At 31.1% G+C, this 19706-nt stretch overlaps 2 protein-coding genes across 3 annotated transcripts in view; one reads left to right on the plus strand and one right to left on the minus strand.

The window, feature by feature from the left end:
* LOC143201211 (putative phosphatidate phosphatase) overlaps positions 1 to 17813 on the plus strand; it is a 39987-nt gene extending 22174 nt beyond the window's left edge. Inside the window, exons 3-8 of one of the 2 annotated variants that reach the window (XR_013006910.1) lie at positions 4389 to 4554; positions 5493 to 5634; positions 5688 to 5745; positions 11473 to 11649; positions 14727 to 14847; positions 16609 to 17813. Coding sequence is in view for 1 of the 2 variants with exons in the window: in XM_076412132.1 (XP_076268247.1) it covers positions 4389 to 4554; positions 5493 to 5634; positions 5688 to 5745; positions 11473 to 11649; positions 16609 to 16722 (657 nt within the window). In the remaining variant the exon portion in view is untranslated. The remainder of the gene's footprint in view (positions 1 to 4388; positions 4555 to 5492; positions 5635 to 5687; positions 5746 to 11472; positions 11650 to 14726; positions 14848 to 16608) is intronic. The other variant, XM_076412132.1, reaches the window with a different exon arrangement.
* Positions 1 to 19706, minus strand: part of LOC143201210 (CDAN1-interacting nuclease 1) — a 188988-nt gene that overhangs the window by 122694 nt on the left and 46588 nt on the right. The window lies entirely within an intron of this gene.

Consider the following 19706-nt stretch of genomic DNA (forward strand, 5'->3'; position numbering starts at 1 on the left):
AGTTATAGTGTTGATGTGTATAATATAGACGTTTTTGCGATAATGTTCTTTGCTTTTAAACGTTATACTTATATATACTATTCTATATTTATTTCACTTATGATATTACCGCAAGAATGCCTGTTATTAAATTAATGCCACTATTAAAATATTCCTTATTGGTATTATATTTTAATTTTTCGTGTATATATTAGCAGTACTTAAATTTTAGAGATAATTTGAGCAAATATACTTCATATAAAACATAGATAACGTCCTCTTACTTGTTATCCCTCCGGTAACTCCGGTAAGGGGCTGTGTAAACTCACGTAAACTTATCATTTAGTGCTATGAAACTTTTTATCTGATCAGAAATGAAAATGATTTTCAGAAATATGAAATCCGTATACATAAAATCATATATCGCGCTAAACAACACAACAGTTTTAAACTGTGGACAAAAATTGATACATACATTTCAGTGATCTTACGTTTATTGTGTTAATAATATAATTTATATTATTACATTATATTTGCTGTTAACTTTTTTAACTTTTTCCAGTTCATATCTGGTGTTAGTTTGAGATAATTATGTTTTTATTTTATAACATTTATAGTGACTGTACCAATATACCAGACTGTGATTTTCACAGTCATCTTTTGAAGTTTTGCATCATTAAAACAATGAAGCAAATACATAGACAACGACTATCAGACACGGCAAGGTGCGGGTTATATGCTGAATATATCAAAAGTTTCATCTTTTAATTTTTCATTAAATTTTTGTTGAGTAACTAAGTTCATGCGGTTCATGATGGACCATTTCTTTCTATTTCCATCCTTTTTAAGTTTCTCTGCGCTACGATCTCGACCTTTTTCATTATACTTTTTCACCATACGTGATGTTTTGATTGTTTTGAAAATGGCTCAGTTTCCCACTATACTATGGCTTTATTGAATAAAAATTACTATATATCTATTAAAAAAACCGAAATTACACCCCAATTTTTTGAGAGAATAAGGAATATTCTTGACAGTAGAAGAGATAATAATGTTAAATAATACCATGTTTCTTAAGTTTTAATATTTTTGTTGTTCACATTCACTGTCGAGAGCAAAAAAAAGTTTTTCAATGCAAATTTATTCAACAATGTTTACTTCATGCTTGATACAAACACGCGTATATGAAAATTATAACCCTCCTTTTATAATCAAAAAAATATTATAGTTAAACCATCTTAAATCATATAGTAAACTATAAATAACCTCGTTTTCATTCATAAAGATGTCTGTCCTATAAGGTTCGCTATAAAAGCGAGCGTACTAAATTCGGAATGTAGACATCAAAGGTGAAATCCAGTTGGCCTGGCGAAGTTATTCGTTGACGCAGCGATTCATTCCTTCGTACAGGTAAAGTCGTTTTTGTATAGGCGGCAATGGTCGTGGATCCTTGGGTATTGTTGTAGGCGAAAACAGTAGCATGGAACGTTGACAATAGAGGTTGGAAGGTTAGAATCGGGAGCTATTGTACAGCCAAAAAAAGTATGAGTCCTTTTATATCGATCAGGTATTTTACTGTGAGATAAATCGGAGTTAAAGGGAAACCGGTGGATTCTCGAATGACATCGTTGGGTTTATTTTAACGATCAAAGACGGGATTATATAAATTAACTTGCTTGACGAATCACAGGGATCTTTGTGGCACTAAAAACCGTGATAGTTTTGATATGTTTCATAGTTTGTGCTATTTTAAGCATCTTCAAAGAAAATGCAACGAAAACAGGATTATATATATATATATATATTTATTTATTTATTTATGTTTCGTTGAATGTGTATTTCAACACGAAGTTTTATAATGTTTAAAGTTAATTGATTCGGAGAAAACCGATTTGATGGGTATTCTTGATCTTATATTAACAAATCTTTGGAGAAATTCCTAATTAATTGCCATATAACATACTGTAACATGACATTATAAAGAACAGAGTTTAAACTGCTCATAGCATACAACTATAATCAGTGATTATCAGCCTTATATTAACATTAATATATTCTTCAGTGAGATTGGTATCTTAACTTTAATTAATTTTCCAGGGTTTGCTTTTACTCAAAAGTGATAACAGGTTATTTATATTTTCACCCTCTCCCTAAAAATCCATCTTGGGTACAATACATTTATGCTAAGGTTTTTTTGTCGTATTCAAAACAGTTACTAAATTAATTTTCTATAATAGCCTCTCAAGCTCCCTTCGGTTCAATTTTAATGTTTTGAAATGGCGCAAAACTACGCACTTGAGTCGTCATTCTTTTAGAAATAGTCAGAAGTCTAATAGTGCTAAATCTAGCGAACAGGACAGTTACGAAATATGAGCTGTATTTTTTAAGATTATATAGGCTAATATTACCAAGTGTTACCATCGATAGTATAGAGTGTAATTTTACAATTAGTTAAATGGTTTAATTGATTTTAATAATTGCCCTTTTATATTATGTATTTTCATATATATTATATCCATTTAATAAACAATGCATTCATCAATAGGAATTGCAAAATTTGCGAATCCAAATATTACTCCTACATCATATGACTGAGGAGTATTTTAATTTTTTATGGGGATACCAAAATATGAACCGAATTAATTGTTGTTCATTATTCATATATTATTCATAATTTTGCATGCATTTATTGTCAGATAAGCTGATACAAAATTAAACATTTAATCAATACTTTAGTTATACTTTGATTCCATGTTTTATTTTTAGTTTGGTGAAATATTTGTGGTATGATAGTCATTAGCTTTTATTGTACCGTTTAACTTATATTAAATTAATCAACTATATTTGGATTTTATATTTTATTACAATAGTTAAAAAGAAAAGAAATAAGTAGTGAAAAAAACATTAAAATTTAAAAGTTTGGATAGTTTTATCTCATTATTTTGATCAAGTAAATAACACCTCGATATTAGAAAATAGAAAATGTGATATACAATATCTTACTTACAATATCGCAAACTTGCTGCAATTATTCTGAGCATGGTAGAAAATTTAGCACTAGTAGAAAATCTACATACTCCTAATGGAAAAAGGGAATTATATCCAAAATTTGGAAGACTTCCTAATTGATAGCAATACTTAGAAGCTTTAGAAAAAGAACCTAACCTAGTACTGAAAAAACCACTAATGTCTAAAGGAATAACATTTGTCCGTCTCGGTCTCGAATAAAATTTTAAAAATGTTGATGCAAAATTGCTATTACTTGAAAATTATGCCCAATTTTACGATGTGTGTTTAATCATATAATTTCAAAATATTAACAGGTGGCATTTAGTTTTGTTAGAGTCGGAAACATATGTTCAGTTTTTGTATATTGTATTTTCTACAAAAACGATTCAATTGATTAAACCACCTCAATGGCACTGTCGTCATATTTCTTCCCCAATTTCGGAAGCAATTTGTCTATGTAGTGCATGGTGTACATACCGTAAAATACACTCAGAGCGCGAAACAGCGTTTGTACGCCGTACCGACACCGAAGCGTCAGCCCGATGGTAATCCTTAGTATTTTACGACTTCGAGTTCCAATTGGCTACAAGTTATTTTAGAATAATGTTTATGAATGAGCAACAAATGAGCAGCGGCCATAATAACGCTCGCCGTATGGTAGCCGAAGTAATTTTTTCTGGAGAGTTTTTCAGATATAATTAATATCATGAATAATATTGATATTAATCATCTACTGTCATATCAAATAGACAGAGTGAGATCATTATGAGAAAAAATATTCATAGATTATTTCTTAATCATGTACCAAAACACTATAGGTGCTGGTATAGCTATGCACATTCTGTTTCAAAATCATTCGAAGTTTTAATATTTTAGTTTTTAAATAAAACGACAATAACATCAGCATCGTATACATATTTTGTCTTTTTTTATCCGAATCTTACAAAGAGTAAGTGTCATTTGAGTGATACAATAATACACAACAAAAAAATATATCGCGAAAAGAAAGTGGAAATAATTATTATATTTATATTAATATCATCTTAAACCTTGATATAAAATTATTCATAAATATTATTTTTATACCACTACTTTTAATTCATCATAAATTGTGTATCTAGAAATTTGGTTAGAGGCCAAACATTATTTAATCTGTTAACGTAGACCTATAAAATATACATATTTATAGTTTTACATATAATAATAGTTTAGACACATACATCAATAATTTAATATTTCTCTTATCTATTATTAGAAACACGCTCTTAAAACTACGATTATGTTTATGCGGCGTTTTATTCGATAATGTTATCCTTGTAATTAAGTGATTTAAAACAAAATTGTTAGTGGAAGAACAAAACATAATCACATTGAATAAATTCGTCTTTCGTTTGTTTCAGATGACCTTAACAGAAATTCTCAATAGACCTAACGATAGGAAAACATTCTGTTTTCTAAAATGGAAATTACCTTACTGGGTATACAATCTCTACTGTGCAATAGGGATGTTCGCCTTTGGTGCAGCTTGTTCTCAGTTAACTACTGACGTTATGAAGTACACGATAGGTTAGTCTTATACTTCATTCTAATAAAGTTATTTTTGATTCTGCAGTATTTTATTAATGTAGTATCTTTATTATTTCATAATGATTCATAATTTGATTATAAATATTCATAAAATTAGAATTGTCAAGAAATTAGATTATACTATCTTCAAAAACATCAATGGCACCTCATTAAAGCAATTATTAAAATATATTTTGCTTAACTTTATTATAAAGCTCCCATTCTAACTTTGTTTTACATATCTTGGAAATGATGAAGCAAAAATCCGAAAAGTCATAGATTCTCGATATGTAAGTGGAGTTTTGTACCAAAAGTGGTATGAAATAATAAAACATGAACGATTTTGTTTTGTTTACTGTGAAAGAGCGGAACCTTAGGTTTTGTTAAATATTTCCAGCGTCATACAGTAACAAATACTTGACGAAATTTTTAATTTTGAATGAACAATTATCTTAAATAATGACCACATAGTTAAGCCACATAGTTATAGCACTACGTGCTTATTGGTGTTGAACTAGGGCTTTTTGGTTCAAAATCAACGATATTTTGTATAATACAGAAAAAATATCTCAAAAATAATGGAATTTTTTCGACCAAATCATATTAAATAATGTACTTCATTTCTGCCTTAATGGCTTTGAAATTGTCGCATTTGAGGCTCAGGTAGCTAACAAGACTCTCCAACATGTACACACACATACTGACATCTACTTTTATTACATTTGAACTTTCAGCAACCACTTGCAATACTTACTTGGGTGTCTAGTACTTGCAGCTAGCATATTTTTTCAATTTTATTTTGAGATCTTTCTTTTCATAATTGACGAAAATGAAAATAAGAATCTAGTTACCAGACACTACAGATATTTACTCTTTCTTAGATCCAATATATAAATAAAAGTTTCTTACTTTCTTACTAACAATTTCTTTATTTTTAGGGCGATTAAGACCACATTTCTACACAGTATGTCAGCCTAGCATAAACTGTTCTCTTCCAGAGAACCAGCACGTATATCACACAGAATTCGATTGCTTGAATCCGCAATATAGAGACAATAAACGTATCATGAAAGAATTAAGGTAACCCTCTCGAAGAACTAAGTTTAATTCCAAATTCAATATTTTTCTTATAGGTTATCATTTCCATCAGGACATTCATCATTCTCAATGTATACAATGGTATATTTTGCGGTAAGTTCTGTTAATATTTCAATTGTTTCAAATATTCATACGCTCAGAGTAGCATTATGATATAATTGTTTATGACCATTAAATGTTTAATTAACAAATCGATTCATTATACTTCAAGTGGATATTCAATTATAATTAGTTGCGATAAGTTATTTTGTAAAACATAACAGATGTAATAAGTACTCCTAGAGGTGAGTTACTTTGAGTAAATCATAGCAATATGTAGAAATTATTTATCAATTGTGTTTATGAATAGGAGAACAAAATGATAAAAGATATTAAAAGGGAGAGGTTAACAATTCTTTTATAGATTAAGGACATTTTCTAACTCTTTTTTAAGTATTAATGAGATTCTTCGAGATATTTTTATTTATATTTTATATAAAATATGCATTTTTAAATCCTCTCTCTTCAAGCAGAAATTAGAGAATTAATTCGAAGTATAAAACCAGTATTATATTCTTATCTATTAAGATAAACATACTTTTTAGTTATTATCAAGCATGTGTTGTAAAATGCCAATGATCTAAACCAAATTTCATGACCTCAAGTAATAATAGATAATTCGTTTTTAGTAATCATATATATATATATATATATATATATATATATATATATATAATATGAACACTAAGCAATGTTGATAATACTGCTTTCATGTAACTAATGGAACGCAGATGTATTGTTCAGTTTGCACACCAAATATTGTAGGTTATATTTCAACGTATTATACGCTTTGTTCTGCATCAGTTAAATCAAGCTCTCCATGAAATGTGTGGTAATAGACGAATTGTTTAACGTTTCACTAATGCTAGTATTCAGGGTAATGAAAGTATACCCAAAACATGGTAAATTATTATCGGAAAAAAGGAATAGTGGGCGAAACGCTATCACGGGAAAAGTGAGCGCCGAACCCGACACTCATTTCAATAATACTGTTTCGACAAAGAGAGTACCACGGGAGCTCCACAAAGCTTACATTCATGGAAATCTCTGCGATCGCGAAACCCTTTATAACGGAAGCTGCGAAATACCTAATAATTACATATTGTGTATATGTCAGCTGTTCATGTTATTTTGTCCATCCCCTGGATTTCTATTGGCAACTTGCTAGTTTTCATTATATGCCAGATAATCTAAGAATAGCGAAAACGCTTATCGACATCAATATTTTGGTAGAAAGTATGTTTTATGTTACTAAATTCAAGGAACATATGAATAACTTAACATTAGCAATGTCTCTTTATTTAAACCAATATTTTGTTAAACTATATTTTAATGTTCTGCAATAAAGTTAATTATTTGTTGAAATTATTACGTGCGCTCCTTATACAAATTATTTCCTTCGAAAGGTTTACGTCACGTTTAATGTAAATGCAGGTTATCAAAAAAAATACCTACAATATTGTATCAAGTATGCTGAACCGGCTAATAAACTTTAACGGTTTTAATAAGCCGGCAAACGGTGTAATCAGAGCTGCTTTATTGTATCTGATCTAATTTTGGATATTAAAGTGCAGCATTATAAAACTGAATTTCCCCATTAACTTGATACCCAGACCATTAAGAGCTCGATTAATTGGCGGTTTTGATGGTCAAACAATGGCTAATTTTCTGTACATTGTGTTGGAAACGAGGTTGTGTTTGCTTTGGTGTCTAATTGTTAAGGAACTGATATTTACAACATCCGACGACGATATTTTATTACTCATAGATTGATTATTATTAGAGATTTCAATAAAAGTGTCACACATTTTAAAACTATTTTACCTACTTGAATCAAATTGATAGTTCATGTATATTTAATTTACATTACAGCAGTAAATCTGCATATAAATTGATTCTCAATTTTCTCAGGTATGTGTGTGGTCTGAAGTTATCACGGTGTATAATTACCCTTTGCTTTTAAAGCGGAGTTCTTCGCAGAATAGTGTCTGAATGATTTTCAATGAAATGTTGTCCCATGCTTGTACCAGAATATCGACCAATTGCTTCAATGATATTGAGGAGGGAAATATACTCCTCACTAAACGCTCTAAAGTCTTTATAACTTTCCTTTTAATATATTTTGAAGATCTCCAGGCACAAACACGGCCGTTTGTAGGAAACATTGTAGACGCTTATTAATAGGACCATACCACATTCTTCTAATCATTAAGCTTATGTGTTAGCTTTGTGTAGCTCCCGCCGTACTGCTTTTGTCTAAACAGTGTTATCAAGTGAGTTTTTGAGTTTTGCTGTCACTTTTACTGGGATAGTTTTATGTTGTCTGGCATAGTCCTTTTAAATGTTTTGTGTGTGCTGGCATTATCGTGGATACTGTTGGTCGTAAAAGATATGAAAGAATCTCAGAGAATTTCATTGACATTTTTCATTTCATCGATGACTCATTCATTTTTGTAGTTATGTTAATATATATGCATGTGAATATAAACATTTATCCAAATATTTCATAATTGACTACATTGTGGTATCGAATATAGAAACATTTTTAGGATCTTAATTTTAAGAGAGTATGAAGATAGCAAATAGGTATATGATTTTCAAAACCTGGTTTATTATTAAACATACACCTTTTCCAATAATTGTTACCTTCAGAATAACAATTGAAGGAGTTGAGATTAATATTGATAAGTATGCGCAATATTAATTTACAGATAAATTAACTTTTTATACATACAAGGTAATTTTAACTACTTCAAACATTCCAGAGATAATAATAAATGCACTTTAATTTATAGCCGTAATTCATTAATTTTAAAGTTTTGTTACACTTCGAATTTATTTTCAAATATATCTACTAATGAGTTATTTCTAAATACTGCTTGTCTGATCTCAACTGTGTGCTTACTCGGGTTTCAAAGTATGTAAAAGTGATCACGGTATGTAAATAGAACATTCGTTAAGCACGGTAAAATAGCTCATTAATATTTGATGAAGCTTCAGAGCAGCGCAATGTAAAAGGGGCAGCTGTTACGACAATCAAGCAGAGTACCTTTTCAATATTTGCACTACTATTATATTTCTGTTACGGTTTTGAATGCCTGAGAAGAATCAATAGAAAAAATATTTTCGTGTTGCATGTTTTTGTGTATGAAGTGTCTATCATATATTTTCATAGATTGAAATAGTTTAAACAGACATTTTTATTTTCAAGCATTTTTAAAATTTTTGTTTATCTTTATCAATGTTTGTACTATTTGAACTGAACACGCAAAGGAAGAAATTTAAATACATAATAATATCAATACAAAAATCCTATTGTATAGTTTATATGGGTATAGATGATATTGCGAAAATATTTCAAAATGTTAAGAACGTGATGATTGAAAGCAGTTACATACTTAAACTGTTTTGTTAGTGTTGTCACGTACAGTCATCTTAGTGTCAGCTACCAGTCTCCACTGTTTAGCGACGTCCTGGATTATTATTTTATTACCACCGTGCATTTTAATGCCATAAAACCAATCCTAAACAAATACTGTATGACTTTTCAGCGATTATCATTTGCTTTGGTATTAAGAATTTTTTTGTTAAAAGTTCACGAACCTTTTAACTGATTTACTTCACCAGTTTTTTGGTTTCATTTCCTATACCATATCTATTAAGAGTTATTTCTACAGTCGTGTCGTATCATTTGTTTTTCTTTCATTGCTTTTATTTCTAATTCATTTACCATTTAAGCATTACTTAATCTGTAGGTCCATCCTACATTTTATATTTAATGCAATGTACACCCTGTATATTTTTAATTGCTTCTTGCGATCCTGTAATAAAATAAACGATAGTCATAATATTTTCATTTTAATTATGTACGAGGATCGTAGATGTCTACACTGATAAGAACAGTCCAAACATCGTCTGCTGGATGTTGCATATTTTAACCACACCTGCACATTCCTGTTAACTTGCAGATTCACGGTGTAATGGGAATAAAACTACCTTTGAATCGGTATAACCATACATTCTTTCGAATCGCGTATTTACCCATATAGATAATACTTTTTAATTTTCAACAACATTGCTGCGACCAGAGAATTTTGTTGTTGTTAGTGATGGTTGCAATTACTCTTGTTGCATTTTATAATTGACGTGAAACCGGTAGAATATCATTTTGTTGTTCACATATAATTAAAATGTAAGTAACAGACCTGTAAGGGCTGCTCATAAACTTATGGATAAGTCATGGGAAACCCAAAAAAAATTAGATATGTAGTTTAAAATCCAAACATGACAAAATGTGTATTTTTATAAATGTTGCAACACGTTAAATGTACGTTACAATATCAAATTTTTAAATTGTGTTTAAAGGAATTGCTGAAAGCTTAAGAAATTGCAATTAGTAGTTAAAAATATAGCAACACGCTCTTACAATTCCAATGTTATTTAAAACAAGCTGAAACTTTACAGGAAAAGTTCAATCAACTCTCCGCAAAATTATTCAAGATTTATCCACTGGACGCAAAAATACCTCTATGCTAGAGCGTATAATTAAGTCACTAGTTCTTATGCCTTTATATACCCCCAAATCAACAAATTTCTCTAAAATATATTTATAATCAATAAATTGGACAGCTTGAGTCATACATGAATCAATCTTTGCATGATTTTTTACAAAAATTTAATTGATTCAAGAAATGGAGACAAGAAAATATATATATCCTCTCAAATTAAATGATATCTGAAGATATTACAAACATATTTAATTGGTGAATGGTATTATTAAATAGTTTTTACTGCTTTTTTGGCTGATATAAAAGTTGTTTCAATAGAAGTTATCTTTGATTCAAGCTGAACATACACAAGATTTTTTCGGCTTCATTGTACGACTGGATGTTAAGTAATCCGTTGTACGTCCGGCCTGTACAGCCTCTCTCATTATCCTGACGAATATTTGAATGACAATGGTGACTTGTTAGTCCTGAATAAATTACATTATTCACGTAGTTGATGGTGCTTTTAAATCAATTTTAAGATACGCGATAACTGGCCGTACTCGTCTGCTACGGACCCGTGCTTATAATTTGAAGAGTTTTAATCTGTCAGAGGAGGATTTTTCATCTCGCGCGTTGCACCTTTCCAGCTGTGGGCCGTCCCAGCTTGATATATCATCGTTAGCGGCGACTTGCATAATAAAAGGTATTGTCTTACGCGGCAGTAATGGGTAATTACAGCCGCTTTAATGAATTGAGAATGTCGATGACGGCGTGCTAACAGAGAAACCACGTGACGCTAAGATACTTCATTTTCGTTGGTATTTTATGACCCTTATCACCATCGTTAAATCAGACATAGTGACGGGTTGTTATTATGAATTCTATGAATTGGGGTTTTATGTTATTTTTATTACCTACCACATATCGGCACCACCTCTAACTTATTTACATTACTCGATAAACTATCACGTCCATATAACAATCAAGACTATTGTTTTAGAAATGCTTAAAAGTAGCATTATTATTAATAATAAGTCGGAATATCGATTGATAAGACGGTATATTGTCATGCAACAAACGCCTTTTTTTGGTATATTTAAAAAATTGGATCGATTTAGGATAGCCTTACTGTTATCTGACAGATGGGTAAAAGTCATAGTTAACAATGAACAATAACGAATAAAATACATCACCAATCATTGCAGTTGCAGAAAAAACTTATTTGTACACCTTATAATCTAACATCCAGAACTAATAGTTAATGTTACGAACATACTTTGTTTTGTTCCAGATATACCTACAAAAGAGAATGACCTGGGATGGCTCGAAGCTCTTAAGGCATACTCTTCAGTTTCTTGCAGTCTTGTCATCAGTATTTACCGCTATGACCAGAGTATCGGATTACAAACATCACTGGAGCGACGTCTTAGCTGGTTTAACACTTGGGACCATTGTCGCCTGTATTGTTGTAAGTTCTCGATCAAATTCGTTTTCAATTGTGGTGTGTTGTCCTTTGCTCGTTATTAATATTTCTTCTGTGGCTTTAACCAAACATCATTAGTTCATCGATTTGGGAAATAACTCGCTTACATATATATTCTTTGTATATATTAGATGTGGTACTTAATCAAATAATAAAATAAGAACATTTTTAAAAATTTTTTTAACACATTTCAGTTTTTACTTAATTTTTTAGAACGTAACGAAAACTTCATTTCGATTCGTCAATTTAATTTTTGTTTATAATCTATTAATTATTAATGGATTAATTAGATTTTCATTTTGAATACAGGAACAAAAGTAGTTTTCTATCAAAATAACGGACATGTTTACACAGTAAAAAATATCGTTAAATCATGAATTAAACTATGAATTATTTTAATATTCGAATTATTTTTCAGCAATTTTTACAAAAAAATTGTCATAATATGTCACTTAAGAGCTTGTACGTTAACTAACTGATGTTGGAGTTTGACACTTATCCAGAGAAATTAAAAATAGATCGTATTATTCAATAGGTAGAAATTTCAGGATTTTCCAAATTAATTAAAATTCACTTTCTGTTAAAAACCATTATCGCTCTTGATTCATTAAAAAACTTTTAAACATTAATTATAACACCTAAGTGAATTGTGTTGAATTATAAATGATTGGAATACTAGAATAAAATGAATTATTCTTTATCTTTAGGAGTATCACAAATTGAACTACTTACGAATTATATAATGGGCTGCCGGAAAGTAATTACGATTTTTTCATAGTTTTCATGTTCTCAGTTGATCTGTCAATGTCTGAGTCACTAAAGATATGTGTGATGTAGTTTTGTCATCGTTGTTCACAGTAGAACATTAAGTTAGGACTTAGGGCTGGCCGGATTGGAACAGCACTTGATGAACAATAGCTTTCCAATTGTTTTTCCAGCACTGGCATTATTTGTAAAGCTACTCGATACCTCGACTACGATCTTTTTTACATATTATTATCGTACGTGACCTATTTTCCTTTAGCCGTAAGCATTTGTATCAACAATGGCTACGTTTATTTTTCACTTCAGCAGTTATTCACAAAGGAAAACTCGAAAAACATAAAATTTTTCATTGTTAATTCATGTGAAATCCAAGTCACGAATTATCAAACAAACAAATCAAAACAAATCATCAAAAGTATCAAACTTCACTTAACATCCAGTAATATATAAATGGAGCCTGCACTGATTTTTTACCTTCTTGGAAGTAAAAAATAAAATATGCCCAAAATAACCTACTGAAACCTCTATTTTCAAAGCGCAGGTTTCTTATAATAAGTATTACTGGAGATATATTACCCTGAAGCCTAGATGGTTAGGAAAAAAACGTAATTACTTTTTTCCCCAGCTCAATAACTAAGAGCATCGTATTTAAGGCTGTCGTTAATTAATTCTGATGAGAACAAATTAGTATACACAGCCCAAACGCATATATTGAACTATTTAAACTGTGTATACATTACCCTGTACGCTCATACGATTTCATCGCCCACCGGGTACTGTACCTTCAACGAAAAGCGCCAACTTGATTTACATGTTAGATCGTTGAGCAATGCTTACCGCCAGTGATAAAGTGACGGCCCAAGAAGAACGTTTAAATGTTTGTCTTATTCTTATGCAAAGTGATGAGACTTTAATACATCAGATAAAGTGCTTCTTGGAATCAAGAGATTTCGGTTGTTGCGGCAATACAATAAGTTTGGTATTGAATATGAAATAGTTAAATATTGGTGTGGCTATCGAGAATTCTTGCTTATAGTTTATATTAGTATTAACAAGAATAGTGCTTTGTTAAAGAATAACTGAAATAATATTAATTTATCAAATTATATCTGGCATTAGGAAATTATTATTATCCAAATGTTTGAAGTGTTGTTAGGAATGTTATACGATATCAATGCCGAAGTTGTTTGTTTATTTTTCATTTCTCATTTTTTTAAATAAATTTATATTGTGTTGTCGCCTTTATATTTTAAAAAATTATTATTGAATGAAATATCGTAGAAGATCGAAAGCAATTGGGTAAAAAAAAATATTGGGTAAAAACTAAAACTAGAAAGAGAAGCATACTGCAACGGTGTGACCGCCGATTTAGATATTGCTGCATTGGAATATGAATATCAGATGTTGTACCAAAAAACTTAGGAGATTTGTGCGGGAGGAGTACACAACATTTAAAAAGCAAATGGAACCTTCGTAAAGTTACAGGATGAGGGATAAGTCTCGAAGGAGAAGAGTTTTTTATACAGTTCTGCAATCATGATCCACCACACGGTTTAGCAACTCCACCAGCAATTGACATTACAGAAACCTAAATTCCTGATGACGAGCCAATAATGGAGGAACTGCGAACGGCAATAAAATCATTAAGTAATCATGTGGTAAAACCGCTGAAGTCGACCAAGTCACAACAGAAATAATAAAGGCTGGGATAGAAACGTTGTTTAAACAGATTATAGTTCTATTTCGACTTTATACACTGGGCAGCTTTGGAAGCTGAATATGTTTCCTTAAAAGTATCTATTGTCGACGTAATAAATCCAATCGACGAAGTTCGAATCCCTCGTCAAGCTGTTGGCCCACTCACTAAAATACCCAAGAGGTTGACGTGACTAAAATTCATATACATTTAATATATTTATAACTTTTAACTGGTTTAATATTAAATAATTTTTATTGTCAAACTATTACAATTACTATAGGAACTTCTTGTTGTTTCCTTATTAAGTTAATTTAATGATCAGCTAGTTCAGTTCGATCCATATTTTAAATACTGCAACTAAATATTTCTATGTAAATTAAATAAATAAATATCTAATTAAAAAATTGTATATTATACAACATTCCTAGCCCTCTTTCTGTTATCTCTGTTTTTAAACATCATTTTCATATGAAAGTACCATCAAATTATTCTATAATATCAACTAATCCATTAAGTTAGTTTCGAAACTTCGACCACCGTTAGTCGGACAATGGACCGAAACAAAGGAAATTCGAAAACTAATTATCTGATTTTGCAGGCTAACTGTTTTACGCGCTATTGGTCCAACAATCATAAACTAAGAGACACTTACATACCGATCTAAAATATCACAGCACAATCATTCGTTTGTGGCTTTCGAGTAGCAAAAATCACCCAAGGTATTTATCCAATTAACGATCGTTTCCAAGGCAACTGGATTAAGAGGTACTCTATCGATTTGTTGAGCACCGACATTAGGCAACTGAACATACGTTCCTGTATATTTCTCTCAATTTAATAGGTTTCGATTTCATATCAAACATTACTACCATACTACTAAAATGGAGTGGATAAATATATTATAGAAATATTTCATTTCAAACAAACAATCGAGTTATTATCTTCTGATCCAGTTGTTTTCTGATCAGTAAAATGTAAGGTTATGGAAAGAGCAATTTCGGTTTTTCCTACTAAACGGCTTTAAGGTTGTAGATCTCTAAAGATAGTTACTCAGTGAAGCCAGATTATCTCATGTTTCAAAAGTAATGGTCCATGGAACATTATAGATATAAATAGCTAACTTATAGTCCGTCCAACAAAACAGCCCAAGCACGTCATTGATCACGTAGAATATATTGTCAATTTCAGTTTGTAAACATGTAAAACTCGTTTTAAACACAGAGCGACTTTTCTGTCTGATGCGTCGGAAAATGTAATCGATTAGTCTATAAAACTCAATTTGGGTTGATACTGGTGGAGCATGTTGTCAAATGTTTGCAGTATTCTTTAAAAGATTAGTGGTAATATTTAGAGCTTACAAATCGGAAAACGTAAACCAAGCTTCTAAAATGATACGACAACATTGCGACGTGCTGACGTCATGAAATGTTGATAATGTGCATTGGCTATTTTATTGAACGGGCTATATAAAACACTTGGACGATTTATATCAATCCGGATACAAAAAGCTGGATATTTGGGTTCGACATGAATTAACAGTGAACAGTTTAATGGACCGAGTTTCCATTGATGAATCGCTGCTCAAACGAGGCGAAAGCGGGCCATTATTGAAACAAGCGAAGGAAGCTTTGATGGATACACTGTCTCGCCTGGGCCTAACTCCTTCCATCTTCCCAGGTCTTTGGTTCCAATCTTAAAGGCGTAAAGATGGCATCACAAGAAGTTTGTGAAATTCATTTGGTTCAATTTGTCGTTGAGAAAAATCAGAATAATATACATAAATAAAGAAATATGTTAATAAAAGGGCATATATGTCATTGACTAGTTTTTCAAATTTGTATTAACAAATTCGTTTTGAAAAACGTAAAAAAAGAACCGAAATTACTTTTTCCCTGACCTATTATAATGATCGTTCTCATGTTACTAACACCTATACTGGACATTTTCTTGCACATACGGCCACTTTTTCACTTTTACTCGCTTATTAAATCACTCGAAATGATTGACGAACCGATTCAAAACAACTTGATTTTACGTTTAATATGTTTTTTTAATTGCACAGAAATATTTAATAGGAATGTTACGTTAATTTACTACAGGATTTTGATATTCGCAATACATTATATAATTAGACGCATAAAATGAAACACTTGTTAAAACAGACAAAATAATAATTCCTGTTTTGTATCTTTCACTTCTACCTGTTTCAAAAAAGTTATGTACAAACGCAAACTTTGATTCCATCACCATTTTCACTCGAAGAGCTTTTCTGCCATGGCCTTCTCGAATATGAAATACTATCCACCGTTGAAATCAAAGTTTTTCAAATATAGTAATAATGGTAAATTTTGTTATTGTTTATATTTAAAATGTTACGTCAAAGTTATATTTTTTTCGTATTTTGATTTTAATAGTGGTTTGTGTTTTGATCTGCTTATATGTTACCTTATTTTTTTAGTGTATGTTGTGTTTTATTTCAGGCACGATGTTTCTCCAATTTATTCACCTCCAGCGTACACGTGGCGTCAGCTGGACACTCCGAACTAACAAACATGAATGGGCACAATGATGGCAGCAACGCTATCAGGGTTTAGAATTTTATCAGGACCCAAATCACCCCTCACTACTAGAGATTATAGCCCCAGGCATCTTCTACACTATTAAATAATTATTATTTATTTATATTTTCTATTTATGGACTCTAAGTTATTCTCAAAGAAGCACTTTATCAAATAAAGTAATATTCTAGTTTGTTATGGATCGGCTTTTGTTCACTTGGCGTAATTGTACGTGCATTACGATTAGCCATTTGTTCTTCGACCGTTAATTTATTCGTTTCATCAAACTAACGAGTTGCGTATATATAGGTTAGTTATTTTTGAGTCGAATGTAAATATTCGTGACCCTTTCCCATGTGCTGTGATTCTAGTTAACGGCAGTGTTTTGTTTTGATGGAAAACCACAAGAAACCAATCAACATAGCGGTGGTTTTACTATTATTTTTAGTACTGTTTGTTTAAGGGATTAGTATACAGAGGAGAAATAAAAAGTAGATTAAAACATTCTACTTGTAGAGGGTATAGTTTTTCAACCTTTGTATCTCAACGTATAATTAAATTTATAAAAATACAGTTCCGCTCTAGTGCCACTCTTGCCTTCTATTCGAAATGTTTTTGTAAATATTGAAATACTTTTACCGCCAAGCCCGCGCATTTACTGATCTAGATATTTTCCTGGTGAATAAAAAGTTTTAATATCGAGCAATATAAATTATGTTATGTGGTGGTGGATTTTCGAGTGCACAGCCTACTCGTGATCAGGTATTAAAACAACTAAGTTAGTTCTTAGCTATGTGACCGTACTTAACAGAATCTCGTTGTTGCGTATTCAGTTGCGGCGAGCTGCTTCTGTATTTGTGTTCAACGAAATGTAGCATTGATGTATGGCCTCTGAAATATTGTGGTATGTAGTTTGTTACGCAATAAATTATTATTTGTAGTTTGTCAATGACAATAAAACATTATCTAAGCAATTTTGGCAATATGCTGCTGCGTCGGTTTCAGTTTGCGTGTGATAGTTTGCAATATGATTTAAAGTGGAGCAGATATTGATTGCGGAAGCAATCTATATAATTTTATATAAAAGAGTATGTATTCATTAAATTAATAATAAATTTTTTGTTAGATATTTTATTTTATTTCCCCCTTAGTAATTTAGAACTGGCAACTAATGTTGGGTTTATTAGGTTTTGCATTGTAACGTGTACATAATATTTCAAAGTTGTCCATTACGAAAGAGGTCTGCAACAAAAAAACTGTTTAAGTATTTTCAATTAATTTCCATGCATTTTGGTATGCTGAAAACTAAAATAATATGAAAACAATTCCAAAATGTCAGGAATTGGTTTATTGTAACAATATTGTAGGTCTGATGAATACATTTAACATACCAATACGATAGAGTACAAGGGCGTATTTTCATAGATTTAACAAAAAGCAGCTTTAAACCAGTTCCGTTTCACAACGGCTCTTTTTATGCTTCATTAGAAATATAAATGCATAAACATTGGTACCTCCACATAAAGTTATTTTACCACCGCTGCACATAAAGTTGGAATTGATAAAGCAATTTGTAAAATCACTTGCCATCATAAATACCCTAACTATAAACAAGTCGTCAAAACAATTCTAAAAACATATCAAGCTTTAGGTTACCTAATGAGTCAAAAGTACATCATCTGCATTCCCACCTCTATTATTTTCCGGAAAATTGGAGGGATGTGAATGAAGAGCAAGATGAATGATTTCAACAGGACTTTAAAGAAATGGAGAAAATATACTAAGGAAAAAGGAGTGTCTCAATAACATCAGGCTACTGTTGGACGCTTCAGGCATTTCAGTTTCTTTCCACAAGCGCAAATGTACAAAAATGAGCCCCATTGGGAAAAATAAAAGAATTTAGTGTGATATGTATCGTTAAAGGATTTTAAATAATATTGTTCAAGTCTCTTTTATTTTGATGTATTAATTCGTATAACATAGTGTTAACTTAATCCAGAAACGTGTTTTCTTACGACAAAAAGGAAGCCATTTTCGAATTCAACATATCAAAAAAAACATAAATATTACGTCACAAAAGCTAAACATCTCTTAGAATCTCTAGCTGACGTGTGTTATTCTGTGTTACGCTGACAGCTACCACTTTTTTCACCTTTTCTTTTAATTAAACAATTAAATTAGATATTATTTCAGTGTATCTCAACTAAAAAATGAAGATAGGCTCCGTTATTTATAATAAATTCTTCATTCGTGTTAATTCAAAATCACAATACATTAAGATATTAGAATACTCATAAATAATCAAGTGGTATCAGTGACTGTTAATGGCGATCTGAGTTAACTTCATAGTTTGACTAGATGATATACAATTCTACAACTTTCCCTGGATGGCCCAAATTATCATTATCGTTTTAGGATTTCCGATTTAAGAGAATAATAAAATATCAAATCAACAATTTTTTTTTCATAATTGATAAAATAATCAATCATATCTTTTCAATATAGTAGTGGATGCAATTATGCGAAAATGTTTAAAAACAGACAGGGTGTTCAATATGATGCTACAAAATACTTGACCAACCTGATTTCGGGTGATGATGCCGCAATATTCGCTGATGATACAGATATGGAGGCGTCTAGCATTCGTCATAATATATTTGCACCGCATATCCATATCACTTGACAACGAATGAAGAAAATATTAAAGTATTGATAAGTGACGGATCGCCTGTTACTGTAAATCTATATACAGGAGCCAATTAGAGCAGGTGCAAGTATTTAAATATTTGGAATCAGTAATACAGGAGAAGAAAGTGGCATCTACCACCAAAATAATAAGCGGAATCAAAGAAGTTGGAAGAGCTTTTGCTTCTCTAAGGTGGTGAGTGTGGAAGGGAGGCAATGTTACAATGAAGACTAAAATTCGCCTCTCTCGGGCGTTTATCTTGCCAGTCCTTCTGTAACAATATCCGAGACAAGGACAGTGTTACAGCCTGACCTCTGTAAGCGATGCTTAAGAC

This window comes from Rhynchophorus ferrugineus, unplaced genomic scaffold (assembly GCF_030347505.1).
Source record: "Rhynchophorus ferrugineus isolate W39M unplaced genomic scaffold, kcgeb_rfMv2 rfM8, whole genome shotgun sequence".
NCBI classification, from domain to species: Eukaryota; Metazoa; Arthropoda; class Insecta; order Coleoptera; family Curculionidae; genus Rhynchophorus; species Rhynchophorus ferrugineus.